The sequence below is a fragment of the Colletotrichum orchidophilum genome (genome assembly GCF_001831195.1).
Source record: "Colletotrichum orchidophilum strain IMI 309357 chromosome Unknown Scaffold_107.1, whole genome shotgun sequence".
Lineage (NCBI taxonomy): Eukaryota > Fungi > Ascomycota > Sordariomycetes > Glomerellales > Glomerellaceae > Colletotrichum > Colletotrichum orchidophilum.
The window spans coordinates 77,167-92,926 of record NW_019173063.1 but is presented as its reverse complement, the minus strand read 5'-3'; the positions used below and the strand labels follow the sequence as shown (position 1 = coordinate 92,926).

The following is a 15,760-nucleotide window of genomic DNA, read 5'->3' as shown; positions in this document are numbered from 1 at the left end:
GAAAAAGTTCCAATTATCAAATTCTGCCTCAGATGAGTGTCTGTGATGTACCCGATACTGCATGTGGTAACGGGATTTACTAGTCATTAGAAGGGCTTCTTTCGGACAATTAAACAGTAGTCCCCGGATGGTCATAATGAAGCGCCATTCAAGCGCCGACACCGAGCCGACATTATGCTTCCGCAAAGTTCTGCCGAATCACACACTACCCTAAGGTCTTCTCGCGACATAGGGAAGCGGGGTGAAAATGTAGTCTAAGCTGTTGGACTGTTTTGTGTGTTTGCTCGTTTCAAGATAAGGTACACCCCCAACCTTGTCTGCCGCCAACAGAAAGCTTGTCAGGACGTAGGCAGCTCTAAATCAAGGTAGGTTGAGGAAAGAAGGTTTGTGCAAGTGGCTATATTTGGCACAATTTCGCACATCAGCTCGGGGATTGCCCCGTCATTGACGTAGGAACCTCTGTCTGTGTCAGCTTGGCCCATTTGTCTTGAGAGATCGGACGATGCCTCTTATAACGAGAGACCACTCCAGCAGCACCTCGAGGTCGCGGAGTACCTATCGTCCCCCGACGATGAGAGACAATGGACGCCAAGGATTCACAGCCCAGTCCGCGCAACGCCGTTAGCCTGGAGTCGCTCCATCCGATCGAGCCCAGCGTGGTCGTGGACGTCGACGACAAGAAGGACGGCCCGGTCACCGCATCGGCATCAGCGCCACCTACCATTTCAAACGTTGCGATAGACGAGGAAGATGCGCAGGTAGACCCAGAATCGAGCCATGCGGCAGACGAGACGCTGAAAAGACGGGCACGTTGGGCCCTCTTCGTCATGGCCTTTTTCATGGGCGACGTTGCCGAAGGACTAGGCCCGTTCCTCGGCGTCTACCTACAACAACACGGCTGGGCTCCCGGACTGCGCGGTATGGTGAGCACGGCGGGCGGCGTCGCAACGATTATCGCGACGGGGCCGATCGGTGCGCTTATAGACGCAACGAAGTGAGTATCTGGATCCTGCCCAGATTTTCATATGGCATGGTTGTCTTCTCATTAGGAGGTAACTAATACCCGGGGTCGCCAGGTACAAGCGACTCCTCGTCGCCAGCTGCGCCCTCCTCGTTAGCGTTTCCCAAGGACTCAACCTGCTTTCCACACACCCGGCCCTCGTCTTCTCCACGCAAATCGTGTCTGCTGTTGCCGGCACGAGCATGATGCCTCTGCTCGTAGCACTCACACTGGGCATCTGCTCTCCGGAACCTGAAGGCAGTGATGCGCAGAACAAGAAGAGCAAACACAGCTTCCGCGCACTCAACGGGCGCAATCAAGCGGCTAATCACGCGGGCAACATGGTAAGCGCTGGCCTAGCGGGCCTGTTGGGCTCGCGCTTCGGTTTGAACGCGGTCTTCTATCTCGTCATGGCATTTGATGCTATGACGATAGGATGCGTCTTTTTGCTACCGGAGCGGGCCATTGACCACGCAGCCGCAAGAGGAGGCCCTGCTCCCAATATTGGCGTGACCGATGCCGGTGCCCATCAAATGCAAGAAAGAGGGAGGGAAGAGGCTGATGATGTAGTGGAAAGGGGTGGCTTGCCTCCTCCTGGAACTCCCATCGTCAGCCCAAAGACCAGATCCCATCGATTCAGCTGGAAGCACAAATTCTCTTTCAGTTGGCTCAAAATCTTTCAGAATAACTGGCCTCTCGGTATTGTCGCTGTTACCATCTTCATGTTCCACCTCGGCAATGCCGCGATCCTCTTCATCTACGGCCAGGCCTTGGTGGCGGCTGGCGAGGGAGACCCCGCGGGCACCACCGGCCTGACCGTCATCATCGCGCAGGGCACAATGGTCATAGTATCAATCCTGTCGGCGTGGGCCTCTGGTCGCTACGGTTACTGGTCCTCCATTCTCCTATCGTACACTGCCTTGCCCATCCGCGCTGCCGTTGCGGGCCGCGTCATGAAGAGCTGGGGCGTTTGGCCGGTCCAGATCCTCGACGGCGTCGGTGCCGGTATCCAGAGCGTTGCTATCCCAGGATTGCTAGCCGTTATGATGGCTGGGACCGGGCATGTTAATGTTACGATGAGTATTGTTGGCGGCATAACCCGACAGACTGGTGCCGCCATCTCGCACTCGTTGGCTGGGTGGGTGGCGCAGGTCAGAGGTTACAGTTTTGCACTTTACTTGTTAGGCGTCTTCCCGCTTGTCTCTGTTTTTCTATGGGCTGGCTTTTACAAGATACTACGGCCAGTCATGGATAAGAAACCTGGGGGAGAGTAGCGTGTAGAGATGGATCCATGTAACCAGAGAAGACAATATGAATGACTTCATTTCATAGTCTTTTCATTGTAGACTTTCCGTCATCTCTCAACCAGAAGTATGAACCTTTCCCTTGCAGTAGGTCACAGAGAAGCTAGGCCTTGTATCACGAAGACCACTAAAGCACGCCTTTATAATTCGGAGAAAACGAAACTGATTATTAAGCTAGGGTGTGTCTAGGTTACCGCTGTAGTGGTTTGTGTATCCAAAGTTCATCTGCTCCTGGGCCCTCAACTCCCCTATCAAAGTCTCAAGCTTCCACATTCCTTTTGATATCGAAGACAGGCTCTGAAAGGCCTACTTCACATTCTGACGGCAGCTCAACCCCATATGAATGGGACTCGAGTTCCCCAGTCGTCTCATTCACCACGATCCATCTCCTATTGAGCAAATCACCGTCCTGCGCTCTATCGTTGAAGTTCTGCGGGGCAAAGACAATGCTGCTCACAGCCTCGCTGTAAAGCGTAACGGGTATGTCCTCGGACCTGGTGAAGTGATGCATTCCCAGGTTAAACCAAAGAACGATATCCTCGTTCTCGACGCCTTCACCGTCAAAGAACTTCATAAAGTCTTGCTGCGGCTTGAGAGGTAAGTTGACATTGGAGTGACTGTTCGCGTACGGCTCCATGTCGTGCTGTCTGGAGAGCGCCAGATGCGACTTGGCAAACGGCGTCTGGTGCTTGGTCCAGGGAGATTTCAGCGGCGTGAGATGGATGTTGGATTTTCCGGGGACGATGCGATAGCCGCGCTTCTCGCCCCACTCGTTTGTGGCGTTGGGGTTGACGACGCAGTACATGGCCGCGTTGTTTGGCTGCCAGTTGAACTGTTGCTCGTCCTTCATGGTAGACTTTTGCAACTGCATCTGTTCGAACGAGCCTAGCTCTGGATACCATGGTTGACTCTGATTTACCAAAACGAGCTCGCTTACCTCGAGACTGTTTTTGGTGTCTAGAATGTCAAAGTCGGCTTTGTAGGTCAGGATATGGTCGTGCAGTGATCCCATCGTCGCCTCTTGGATTCTGGGTCCGAACTCTTCCTGGTCTGGGTAGTAGAATGAAGATTGCAGGAAGCCGGATGCTCGGACTGTGACCTCGAGACTTCCATCAACATGGAAGGAATAGTCAAACATGTAGTCATAGTTGCCCACGGTCGCCACCGATCGCATGGTCAAAGCCGAAGCCTTTACCGTACCAAGGTAACTGAACCCGTACTCATTGCCACTTCCGTACCGGTGACGTGAGACGGGATAACCAGCATCCGCCTCAAAAATACAAATCGCATCAGTGTTCACGACTGAGGAGTTGCCCTCGTGGTACGTGACGTTCCAGAAAGTGCTGCCAAAGGGACAGTCGTACCCCTCAACCAACGTACCAAGGTCGGTGCCGAGGCTGTAGTACGTGTCGTGATATACTGTACCAGCAGCCTTTGGTGTGAAACCGGCATATTGAGCCGCAGCCTCCTGAAGCGAAAGCTCATAGATGACCCTCTCGCCCTTGAATTTGATGTCGTAGTACATGAGTCCAAGAGTTCGCGAGTACGAAGTGTAGAAAGACCACCCCATGTACTCAATGTACTTTTCTTCCCCGTCGACTTTGTAGCGCTTGCCGCCAACCTCGAGACTCTGTGGTGCCAGCTTATTCTCCAGGGCTCTCACCCCCATTTCAGGCTTGTAGTCCAGGAGACCCCAGTCCGGAGTCCGGGTCTGCTGGAACTGCTCTTTCAATTCTCCTGCCTCCCATGCAGAGCGCAAGGCAGCGACTGTGGGAAAGAATTTTTCATTCGTTACCATGCCTCTCAGCTTGTAGTGTGAAGCATCCGTGCCGGTGACATCCAGCATAACGAAGAAGTCTAACGGCGTCAGATATGTCGCGGTATTGGGATATCTGAACATGACCGTCCGAAATGCTTGAGTACCGTCATAGGACAGGGGCGTGCCACTGGTGGAAGTGAGTGTAGTCCGGTTATCACTCGAGCCGTAGTAGACTCCTCCAATGAGCTCAGACGTGATGTCGGTGATGTTGCTCATAACAGACAAAAGCAGCGGCTCGGTAGCCAACACCCGAGGGCCATCGAAAGAGCGGCTGTTATACGGAATCTTACCCCCGCTGCCGCCGTTGAAGATGTAGTCAAGCTTCTCTACCTTGGTTTCGGCACCGACAGGGAGAGGCCCAACCATGTACTCCTGGGAGTCTGGGATATCCAGACCTCCGCTGAAAATGACTACCCGGGCATATTTTGGCGGTAGACTCGCCGTTCCATTGAGGTAAGGCAATACGGCGGACTTATTGGTGTGGAGAGTGTCGATCCAGTAAACATAATTGTCCGTGATCGTAGCGTTATTGGGATCTGTGAGGTTTAGGCCAGTTGCCGGATTATGGAGTAAATTCCAGACGGCGAGATTGTCATCGGGGGAAATGGGTGCCCAGATGTTGACTTTTGGGGCCTTGACCTTGGGCGCGACCTCATTGATGTTGCAAGTGGTGATGTTAGCCGTCCGCTTGAAAAGACCATGTTGTCTCGCTCTAGACGATGCGTCCACTGCCGTAGCGAGGGCCAAGAAGCCTAAGAGAGACTGTCTTACAAGCATATTTGCTGAAGCATGAGAGTTGTATGGGACTTCGACTGAGTGCTCCTCAAACATTGGCAGATTATCGGATGAACCTGGACAGCCTCTCAATCTTATTTCCCAGCAAGATCCGATGTCGCTGAGCGTAGAAAGCAAGGCCCAGTCTGCATCAACCGAGATAACAGGTCAAGTAGCCTCTGCGCAGGACGACATATTGCCAAGGCTCGTGCCTCAACGGCGGGATATCCAAGCCCAAGTGGTTGGTAAGACGCCGATAGTCTTGGCCGGATGACTGGGAAATATTGTCTCTCTATCCCACCGGGCCGGTATAAAATGAGAATGTCTCGATAAAAGGTCTTGGCCAGATAAAGAGAGCGAGATAGGCAGTTTTTCTCATCTGACATGCATGCCAAGACTCATTACGGGCTTTTTGTATTCCAGTCTTGCATTATCAAGTTGCCTTTATCGATGGTTACATGCAAGATAGCAACCTGACCTTCCATTCTTATCGGGACTTCTGCTGCTTCTCGGATATTCGTCCAGTCTTAAATGCAGGCTACTGTATTTACAGTTTATAGTACGTAATGTCTTTCCGACTGAAATCCTTTCTCAGTTGAGCGGTGCCGTGACGTGGCGGCCTTCTCCATTGCAATGTAAGTTGCCTAGTCTGTTCTCAAGAGCTTCCTCATCATAAGAGGTACTTGTTGATCAGCGATGCGGGGTTGCTGATTGAGCTGTAACTCCACGGGATTGCAATGGTAGATGAGAAAACGATTCATGTCTTGCCGATTGAGTTAATTTACTTCGAGGCGTATGAATAAGACTGTAAGTGTCAAGGCTGCGTCTCAGCTCTCTGCGTGCGAAAGCTTTCATTCGAATTCAACACTCATTGAGACTCGAAGATACACAGTGAACGAACGTCATTACTGAGGGGCTGTCCTGACTGAGTCAGCAAGTGTATCAATCATCAAATGCCCAAAGAGCTTGAGTTGAACCGCATGTCAACACCACGAACCAACCCCGCAACTTTTCATGGCCTCTATGTTATTAAAAGCCTAGCCATGATTTCAAGATCGGCTCACGGTGGCCGACAAAGTGTGATGCACATAGATAAGAGACGGAAGAGCTGTTGAATGTTTGTCATATTATCAAAGATAATCTCTACTCCACCCCCCGTCTCCGGGGCCCTCCGGAAAAGTCCCGATTACCCCGCGTTGCCATTCGAAAAACCCGGGGTTTCTCACCGGCCCCATTCGTTCTGAAAACTTCTGCCTCGGTCGATTCTCGATCGTGAGGAGGCTGGTGCCCTGCTTGCGTAAGAAATACTTCAAGATAGAAACTAAGCCGTGAGAGTTTATCTAAGCTATACTAATTATGAGTGTATAAGGATTCAAGAGCAGCAAAGTTAGTACATAATAAATCTAAGTTTTAACATCCTTATTTTCTCAAATTCAATCACATTAAATTTGTAAGAACAAAAACCATCTTTAATTAATCAAGTTCGATAAAACTCTAAGGTTCCAAATTTTTAGTTCACTATTATAGACAGGTAGAAAGGAGTATTTCATCCAGGTCCGCGATGCCACGGGTTGCCTAAACACCGTTGCAAGGGCGGGGGCATGAGTCCTTGCGAAAGCACTGGGGTTGATTATCCATACTTCTTGTGGCTGGGCTAGATGCAATAGTATGAACACACTTTACCTAAATTCGAAGCTCTGATAGCAATGATGTGTTCCACACTCACCAAGCACACGTCTAGGCCGAAGACGCTATTTACCGCGCCAATCAGTTCTGTTGTCGTGATCTTACAAACATGAACTATTAGTTTGGGCTTATCCATTTGATTAGACTGATTTGCAAGCGGATGCTGAAGACATTTGCTCATAGTGAGCGAGCGCGTCGGAAAAGATCATACTGCATTTTGTTTGTTCGAGGAAATAAACCGGTCAGGGCCTTTCCATATTTGTACACCATCATCAAAGACAATAGGAAAGTGACGCATGTAAAATATGCACCAAAAATGTTAAATCGCAACACAGGATATCATTCTTCTGATTGACTAACTAATAGGGTATTCTCGAAATGTATTATTTCATCGGATTCATAACTCATCCCCCCATTCCCGGCTCTTCCAACCTGATGATACTCTGTTCATCTTCGGCGTAGCCAACTAAACAAATCGCCCTTTATCTTATGTCTCACATGCTGGTTGAAGCCATAAGTGATCGCATTAGCCAGGCCAATAAACTGACTTGAGCTCTGCAGCGCCGCCAAAACACGACTCTGAGAGCTGTTCCCCGACGCCTCCATCAATCTGTTGACGAGACCGGGGATCCAGAGCACCACATACATGATCGGATAGGCGTTGAGGAGCATCATGCGCTTGATCTCGCGCTCGACTTTCCTCGTCTGCGTCCGTATGGGGAAGTCGCTCACCATCGTCGCGGTCACGGCTAGCGGCGCGGTCTTTCTGCTGTCAACATTGTTGAGGCTCGGGTTCACCGGGAAGTCTCGGGATTGGAGCTCCCGAGTCCCCGGCATCTTGAATGACAACGCTGAGCCCCTGCTCCTGTGGGCTTTTTTCCAGATGGACATGGATGGCCGCCTTGGCGGACCACTGTCCATGTGGTATTGAGCAAACTGTGCTTGTGCAGCAATTGCCGCTGGGGGTAGCATGTCCCTCTGGAGGTGTGACGGGCCTCCAGCGGCGCTCTTGTGCAATCTGTCCTCTTGCTCGAGGTAGGAGAACCGCGCCTCGGAGGCTTGGCTCATGTCCATATCGTTGTTGTTGAATCGCGAAATCCTTGCCGACATCTTTCGCCCCGACTCTTCGCCTTCTGCCGGCTCTTCGTCGATCCTTTCTTCGGCAAAGTGTGCTTTCCTCGAGGCCGATGGCCTGCTGCCCACCTCTTCTTCTTCATCGTCGTTGTCTTCAGAGTCCAGCGGTCTCCTAGCTAGGGCAGCTGAGGCGGTCCGTGAGGCGGCAAGTGATGCTTGTTCGCCTTGCTGAGAATTCGACGATGACTGTGACAGCTCCCCCCTCGTTGGTTTTGCTCGCTCGAACCGATCCATCTCCAGCGCTGGGGTCTGTATCGACTCGAATCCTTGCTTCTTTCGTACAGACGACGTGACGACATTGCCGATCGAGTTCTCGCTATGGTACAAAGGGTCGGATGTGCTGACCATTGTGCGAAAGTGTCGCCCGAGGTACCACCAGACGTAGAGGTAGATGAGAATCGTGATAAAGATGATGCCGAAACGCCAGCCGTGCGTAAGTGCGTATCGAAGGTCGGCTCGGTCTTGGCTTATCCAGCACCAGTTTCCGCTCACGGGTTTCATTGTGCCCATAAGGGTCGCTGTCGTGCTGGTGATGATCGGTACGATCCACACGGAGGCGCAGATCATGACCTTTCGGAAGGTGGACGCATTCGGCATATAGGTTTTCCGTGTTATAGTGAGGAACGTAACGACTGCGATGGCGAGGATGGAGAAGTCGGAAGCTTGTACCGAGAGCTGGCCGACCATGCCGTTGACCACACATGCTGCGCCGGGTTTAAGTTCTTTGTTCTTAATGTAGATGATGCCTGATATTGTGTTGCCAAGTGAGTTTATAAACTCTTTTGCCCACAATCACTGTCAGCACGCATTCCTGCCGGAAGGACCAGGCCGAGGGCAGAACTTACCGGCCAACGTCAGGTTCAGGACAAGGGCATGGCGGAACGAACGCTGTTGGTCATGGTAGAAAACAGAGGAAATTAATACACATGTTGTCGCGATGAAAGAAAGAATGCTGCCCGTCAAGGTGACAGATGAGACTGCCACATCGAAGGCCATCGTGAACCCGCACGCCAATGAAGGTTGGTTGGCATCCACGCGAGCGAGCCTCGCATGCAGTGAGTGGAAATGGGTATCATCTTGTACCAAAAGCCAATGCGCTGCTCATCCCGAACCATGGACTGGGCGGGATTGGCTGTTCGTCACAGTGATGGAGTCACGGGGCTAAGGTGCGAGTCATGAAGGTGTTGACGGACGTGGGGCCCTCACTCTCCCCCTGTGTATTCTATTTATTGTGTGATAGGCGTCCGTGATGCCATCTGAACTTGGACAAGGCCCTGGATAAGGCCTGGACAAGGCCCCAGACAAGAGCTTAATAGACAGGACATAAGTCGTCAAGGACGTGTGGTTCAAAATGCTTTGAGTTTGCGCGATATATATCAGCTGGGTACGGATAAGGCGATGCTTAAACCTCCCGAAGCTGAGCCTTGAGGCTGATGGTACGCCTCAGAGAGTTCCGAGATACCACCTAGGGTACCACGGACTGCAGAGCCAAATCTGCCAGAGTTGCATGTGAACTACTCCGTAAAGCAGGGTCTCCTTGAATCAACACTTGGCGTTTTGGAACGTAGTACCCAGCACTCGGACCCACTGCAGAGTCCGAAAATCGTTAGCAATTGCGCACTTCCACGTGGGTTCTTGTGTCAGATTTCCAAAAGCGGCCCCCGACTTAGCCGTGGAAAGATGAGAGTTGATACTGTTGGCGTCGAGCCGTCATCCCAAGTTTGCGGCACGCGTCTGTCGCCAACTTACCAGCCTTTTGGGGTATCGACGTGAACAGGATCCCCAGCGACCCGGTTACGAAGTTTCCAGCTCTTGCAAAACCCAACACGCAGAGCGATCAGTGAACAATTGTACCGACCATGCTTCGCACCGTCTCGGGGAGTCAAACGCGTAGCTCCTTCGATGCCGCGTACCTCCGGGCAGAAACTTTTATGGAATACTTGATTTGACTTGCAGGCTATCTATGAAGAGACTAGAAGCTTGTGACTAGGCCCGTTGAGAATGGCTGGTTGATTCTCGGCACCTAGTCATCCCGCTAAAAGCCTGGCTTGATCATCGTTGTGGACACAGTAATATCAAGGTTTAGACGGAGTGGAGTCTTTCTAACCACTGCAACGTTTTTATCCCTGGAAACGCATCGGGTCCCTTGTTCGCTTACAAACCTTGGTTGATTGATGACAGGATAACCTTTGCAAGCCAGAGCCCCAACTTTCCGGAAACGAGCAAGGACGAACGCGGACGGGATCCTCTCGTCGACAAAGTCGGAACTCCAAGAGGGCCTTCGCTGAAAACGTCTGCCCTGCCGTCCGACTGGGAGCAAAGTTTAGGCATTTCATGGTTCTTCCTCCTGGCACTTCCATACAAAAAGAACCCAAATCGACTTGCCGTACAGCTCTCTTCAAAATCGCATATTCTACTTTCTGCTAAGAGAGAATTCAGCTGCCCGCATATCCGTAAGAACCTTCACATCCCACAAGCCGGTTGTTGTTCCCCTGTCGGTACTGCCATGGACCCCGGTCGTGCGTTCTTCCCATTTCGTGCGTCTCTCCCTCCCGTCATTCTCATCTCCTCCTCCGCAATTTACATCCCAGGCGAGGGGGAAAGAGTTTTTTGCCACAGTCGCACGCAAACTTGAGTGTCCGCGGATATCCCCGCAAATGAAGGATGTTCTATTTTCAAACGCAAGCGGCCTTGCCAGCCCTGCCTGGGGCGGCCAACCGCGCGGGAATTGGCGGGAGGTCCAAGTCCGGTTCAGCCGTGCTCCTACAAGTCCGGCCAGCTTACCTGTCAAGCGCGGTAGAAGATTGATTGCATTTAATTACGCTAGTATCTTTCAGGTGTGATTGCCATCCGGGTCGGGCGAAAGAGAAACTGCCAAGAACACATTTCGACTGTAGTTGTGCCGAGGCCGACATGCGGCCGATTTGTAGGCATCGCGAGCAGAGAATCTGCTTGATGGACACCGGTGACCCATTCTTCGTGCCCAAGCGAATAAAGAGCGAAAATCATTCCTGTGTCCACTCCGATCTCGTGATTCTGAACCTTCAACAAAGAAGAGAGTTGTTGAAGAAGTTAATTCCCGATTTGCTTGAGAGGGGGATGGACTCCGCTGTGAGGAGGGGCATCTCGGAAAGGGAGCAACAGAGCGAAAAGCACAGAGCGCGCGACGACACACGCGATGGGCTGCGGCCCGGAATTCCAGACGTGAGCATGAGTCGTGAACGTGTTGTACCTGAATGCTCAGCCTTGGAAATCCCGGAACCATGGATTCACCCTGTTATTGCCTCGCGTGGTGAGAATCGACATTACTCCCGCATTTCTGGGCCTTTGCAAAGTAGCCGGCCTGTCGCGTGTCGCAGCACCCCCTGGATTCTCTCCAAAGACTTCCGCATTGGGTTGAGAAGCTGGGGGATTGTCTTACCAAGATTCAAAGACGGCCAACAAGGCCCGCCATTGCGATTCAAGGCCCGTATTCCCATCTCGAGGTGGTGGACAAGTGCAAGCCATGCATACACAACATTATCGAGGGGGACCGGGATCAAGCGCGTCAGAGCTTCAGAGAGCACTGGAGCAGAGTCAAAAAAGGGGCCGGATCGGAAGACAATAACAAAGAAACAGTTTTAGCTTATTCGAATTGAACTTTAAAACATTTGGAGACAAAGCATCAAATGGCCATTCGTTCTTCCAAAATTCATTCCCTAGCTGTCATATCACTGACGAGCTTGACGACACTTATCTCGCTAGTCACTCCTCGTTGTCTTGTTGATTGGTTTCTACAGTAATAATTCTTGGCCTTGCCTCCCGGTGCAGAATCATGGTCACAAAGCGCTACCGAAAACTCACTTGGTCGCGTCTGCTATATCACAGTGGACTTTGTGTTTGATCAACTGAACTTCGGTGCCCGACTTGCGGTATTGTGAAAAGGTGTCCGCTTTCTTGTCGGTCATTATCCCAACACTCTTCTCTTACCCGTGGTCTAATAGTATCTCAAGGCTTGTGAAAACAGGTCAAGTATCTGTCTGTCCACTGTACCTAGTCCAGCTTCAGAACCCATTTACCCTTCAGCTATAACAAAGTCAGCAAGCGGTCACATGATGGCAATTGACATTACTTGCCTGGCCATCGTGCATAGTCTGCATCAACTCTTCCAGGTCATCAATCTTTCCCACATGAACATTGGGTACGACCGCGCGGCGTCTGACAAACTCCAGAGCCTCGAGGATGTCAGCACGCGTACCAACAGAGGAGCTCAGGATCTTCCAGCCCTTGGCGATGAGCCAGAGGGGATTGAAGTTCACTTTTGCTTCCCACGACAGAATCCCAACACACATCAGCGTTCCGAACGGCGCCAGCAACTCAAAGGCCTCTTGATAGGCAATAGTCGCCGTAGCAGCGACTACGACTGCCTTTGCCCCGTGGCCTCCCGTCGCCTTTCTGACCTTCTCACCCAAGGTTCCCGGCTCGGTGACATCGATATAGACTTCGGCACCCTGGTCTTTACAGATCTCACCCTTTTCCGGGCCAGCATCGACGCCAATAACGCGGTAACCCATGGCATGAGCGTATGCGACACCCAGTGCGCCGACACCTCCTCCGGCTCCCGAGATGGCAAACCATGAACCCGGCGTTACATGGCAATTCTTGATCGCCTTGTAAGCCGTGACACCGGCACATAGAATAGGCGCAACCTCCTCATCAGGCACCTCGTCAAACCGAGCCGGAAGCCTCGCCAAGTACCGCAGCGGCACAAGCGTGTACTGAGCAAAAGTGCCGTCGTACGACTTCCCCGAGTGGAGCGCCTTCTCGCAGCGCGTCTCGCCCTCGTTGACGAGGTCGACGCAGGACTCGCAAGTACCGCACGTGTTACGGGTCCAGGCGACCCCGACTCGCTGTCCCACTTGAACCGATTGGTCGAGGGCCGCGATATTGGATCCCAGGGCGGCGATGCGACCGACTCCCTCATGGCCGAGAATCTTGTCGAGCGGCCCGAAATGGCCCTGGGCCATACCGAGATCGGAACCGCAGAGACCCGTCACTGATAGGCGGACGAGGACTTCATTTGGACCTGGGACTGGGCGCGGTTCATCCCGCACTTCGAACGTGGGCTTCCCATCTGAGCCCTGTGGTGACTACACATAACAAGTCTTAGTGAGGTTTGATCCCATGAAGAGACTTACACGTGTACATTGGCTTGAATGACAACTCACCGTTAGGATAGCAGCTCTGTGTGTCTCCATATTTGCGTCTGGGGATTATGCGTATAAAATTGCAGCTCAAAATATGATGTTTTAAGGTTGGAGTCGGAACCAATTGAGCTAGTGCTGTCCGAGGGGTATCTATGATGTAGTTTGTTGGTTTCCCCGCTACTGAGGCCTGTGAAGTGGGATAGGAGTTCAGATGGGTCGGCAATACTTTTCCGTATACTGTCGGTTCCCCTGATTCCGAGTCATTCAAACTTTGACCTCCATGTCTTTCAGCCATCATAAAGACTTGTGGGGGAGAAAATAGAGCGACGTCATCGTGCTCGGATAAGTATCTGTGCGGAAACAGAAGAATTGGCATTAGACAACGGAGGTCTCGGAAATGTGGATAGGCGCCTCCAGGAGTCTCCGAAGGCCGCCATTGAAACCACTAGCCGCCAGTTTGGCATCCGAGCCCGCGATGTACGTAATATTGTTCAAGAGCATAAAGCCAGAGGTCAAATCATTTGTAAGAAGTTGGACAAAGTAGCTTTTCTTCTAATACAGCCTTAATCGAACTCTTTGATAAGCAAGATAGACGTTATATTGTAAAGTTGGCAGATAATAAGGCTAAGCGACTTGGAAGCCTCATTTAGATATTTTAATACTCCCTCCAGATGTGGAAACAGTTTCTAAAAGTGTGCAGTTTGACAATACCTATAATACTTACCACTTCAAGCTCCCTCTTGTCTAGGTCACAAGTCAGACCTGCATTCACTCTATTTTCATCACATACTTCAATGAGCAACCAAAGGCTGCCCAAATAAGCAATTTCCCAACGCACAGCAACAGCTCTACATACACCACATCGACTCTAACGTCCTACTCCAAGCTAAGCAGAAATGGAAAGAAAAAAACGCAGTGAACAGGTTAATAGTGATGCGTCCAAGTATACTCACATACACAGCTGCACAAGCAGTGACTGAGCTCAATAATGAGGATCAAGCTTTCATTCATACAGTCACACTGCAGTAGATAGGAAACTTTCTCATACTTGGCGTGGCGTCTTGGAGATAAGGAAAGTTGGTATGTATACACAGAGACTAAAGAATTATTCAACAAGACCTAGACCGCCGTCTACAAGGAATATGACGACCAGCGACAAACGACGAGTCAGTCAACGATTCTAAATGACGATTGACTCCCTTAGTCCGCATTCCTCACTCTAATAGGACTTGTATATCAATAGAAATACCGATAACTTAACGCGCTTTTCCACACAGAGGACAGGGAGGCTTCCAAATTCTTAAACAACCGCAGTAACGCAGCATCTTCAGAGTAGCTACTTAGCTATGTGGCTGGCTATCTGAGCTTCGCCAAATGACCTTTAATTGAAAGCTTTCCCAGCTCCGTTAACTCTATATTGAACCAGTCCCTTCGAGCTCAAATTCGATCTTCTCCAATCCGTCAATCCCTTATAACTCTAGTGTTCCCCCCAAGGTTCCCTTTACAAGGAGATTCACAAGAAAGCGTTTCCCAAATATCTCCTGAGAATGGGTGGGGTCTTGCTGCGTTTCTATTCTGAGAAACTTGGCCGCGCACATCGTCGTTACGGCCGAACTTTCTGAGCTAGATCCCGTGGAGCATTTAACTACGCCAAAGTCTGGCGGTGGCCACTCTAATACATCGCTGAAGTAGTAGAAAGTCTGGCACGGCAGCTCCTCATTGTTCTGATATTGGTGTTGCCGTACATTGTGCTCTGGGGCATGCGATCTGTGTCTAGATGTTAAGTCACGGTTGAAGCGAGCATCTTGTTGCGAATTGTAGAGCCCTCGGCCAGCAGCATAGGCTGCGTCGAGCCGTCTTTGCCGAAACAACCATTGAGAACCTATCGAGAACCATCTCGAGAGGTAATGATTTGCACAATGTGTCACCTACAGCGTCGAATTAGCGTCAACCTGTTTGCCTTGTTTACCATAACATCATGTATATAACAGCCCTGAAGGTCTCCTTTTGGGACACCGTCGATTGTCACGCGGCTTTCCGCAATGGCGGGATACATTTGAAAGCCGATATCTCACAGCATGAATAGAAATGACAAGTTGTTCTCTAGGTAGTAATCCCCCCTCCCACGCCGTCCAGTGCACCGGCCATCGCTGGTCGCCTAAGCCCGCTCATGAAGACCACGATACATTTGCGCCCAATTTGGGAGGGTACTTGATCGACTCAAGAGTACCCAAAAAGACGCAAACCGTTCAATGGAGCCGTGCAGGTTAATGAATTACTCACAGGAATGACCCCCATACGTAGCATAATACTATATATACTTATTCAAGTATAAATATACTTTCTTGATGCAATAGGAGCGTAAGAACTAAAATGATTTCCGTGGAGTACGTCTGTCTGCATTGGCTCAGATAGATTTGACAATTACATACTGAAGCAAGTATCGTGCATAGTTGTTTGCCCACCATCTCTTTGTATAGTTGAACTGGAAGTATCATTCGCGTTGCGGCTGATTCGCGTTGTGGCTGATTAAATTAACACAGTCCCTTTATCCTACGCCCAGAACATGACATCGTGATAACGCACCTATAGATCACGCCATTCTTAATCTCCGAATTAACCGTCTGCAAAAATAAAAGCCGGCGTCTGAGGTTTCCGACAGAGTTTGCTCATAATCCGTCGAGGAAGGTGGCGGTGTCCAGTTCCCAAACGGACTAGATACCTACATAAATCACCGACGGGAGGCTGATCTTTCACATTGTCCACGAGTAAATAAATTTAAATATAATTTTTGACATATATCGAAATATGAAAAATAGAGCAAATCGCAACGCCTGGCCCCCTGATGCTGAAAGCT

General features: G+C 50.8%; 4 protein-coding genes across 4 annotated transcripts; 1 reads left to right on the top strand and 3 right to left on the bottom strand.

Annotated features, from left to right (window-relative positions):
• Positions 1 to 581: 581 nt before the first annotated feature.
• Positions 582 to 2,274, top strand: CORC01_10638 (major facilitator superfamily transporter; the record flags this gene model as incomplete). Its single annotated transcript, XM_022622265.1, has 2 exons — positions 582 to 994; positions 1,077 to 2,274. 2 exons carry the CDS (start codon positions 582 to 584, stop codon positions 2,272 to 2,274), a joined length of 1,611 nt encoding a protein of 536 aa, XP_022471227.1.
• A 289-nt stretch (positions 2,275 to 2,563) lies between these two features.
• On the bottom strand, positions 2,564 to 4,900 carry CORC01_10637 (copper amine oxidase; the record flags this gene model as incomplete). The annotated part of the gene is made up of 1 exon (XM_022622264.1): positions 2,564 to 4,900. The coding sequence occupies one exon, from the start codon at positions 4,898 to 4,900 to the stop codon at positions 2,564 to 2,566; it is 2,337 nt and encodes a 778-aa protein (XP_022471226.1).
• Positions 4,901 to 7,030: 2,130 nt separating this feature from the next.
• Positions 7,031 to 8,713, bottom strand: CORC01_10636 (uncharacterized protein; the record flags this gene model as incomplete). The annotated part of the gene is made up of 2 exons (XM_022622263.1): positions 7,031 to 8,463; positions 8,563 to 8,713. 2 exons carry the CDS (start codon positions 8,711 to 8,713, stop codon positions 7,031 to 7,033), a joined length of 1,584 nt encoding a protein of 527 aa, XP_022471225.1.
• A 3,058-nt stretch (positions 8,714 to 11,771) lies between these two features.
• CORC01_10635 (zinc-binding dehydrogenase) lies at positions 11,772 to 12,954 on the bottom strand (the record flags this gene model as incomplete). The annotated part of the gene is made up of 3 exons (XM_022622262.1): positions 11,772 to 11,782; positions 11,829 to 12,846; positions 12,925 to 12,954. 3 exons carry the CDS (start codon positions 12,952 to 12,954, stop codon positions 11,772 to 11,774), a joined length of 1,059 nt encoding a protein of 352 aa, XP_022471224.1.
• Positions 12,955 to 15,760: the final 2,806 nt, after the last annotated feature.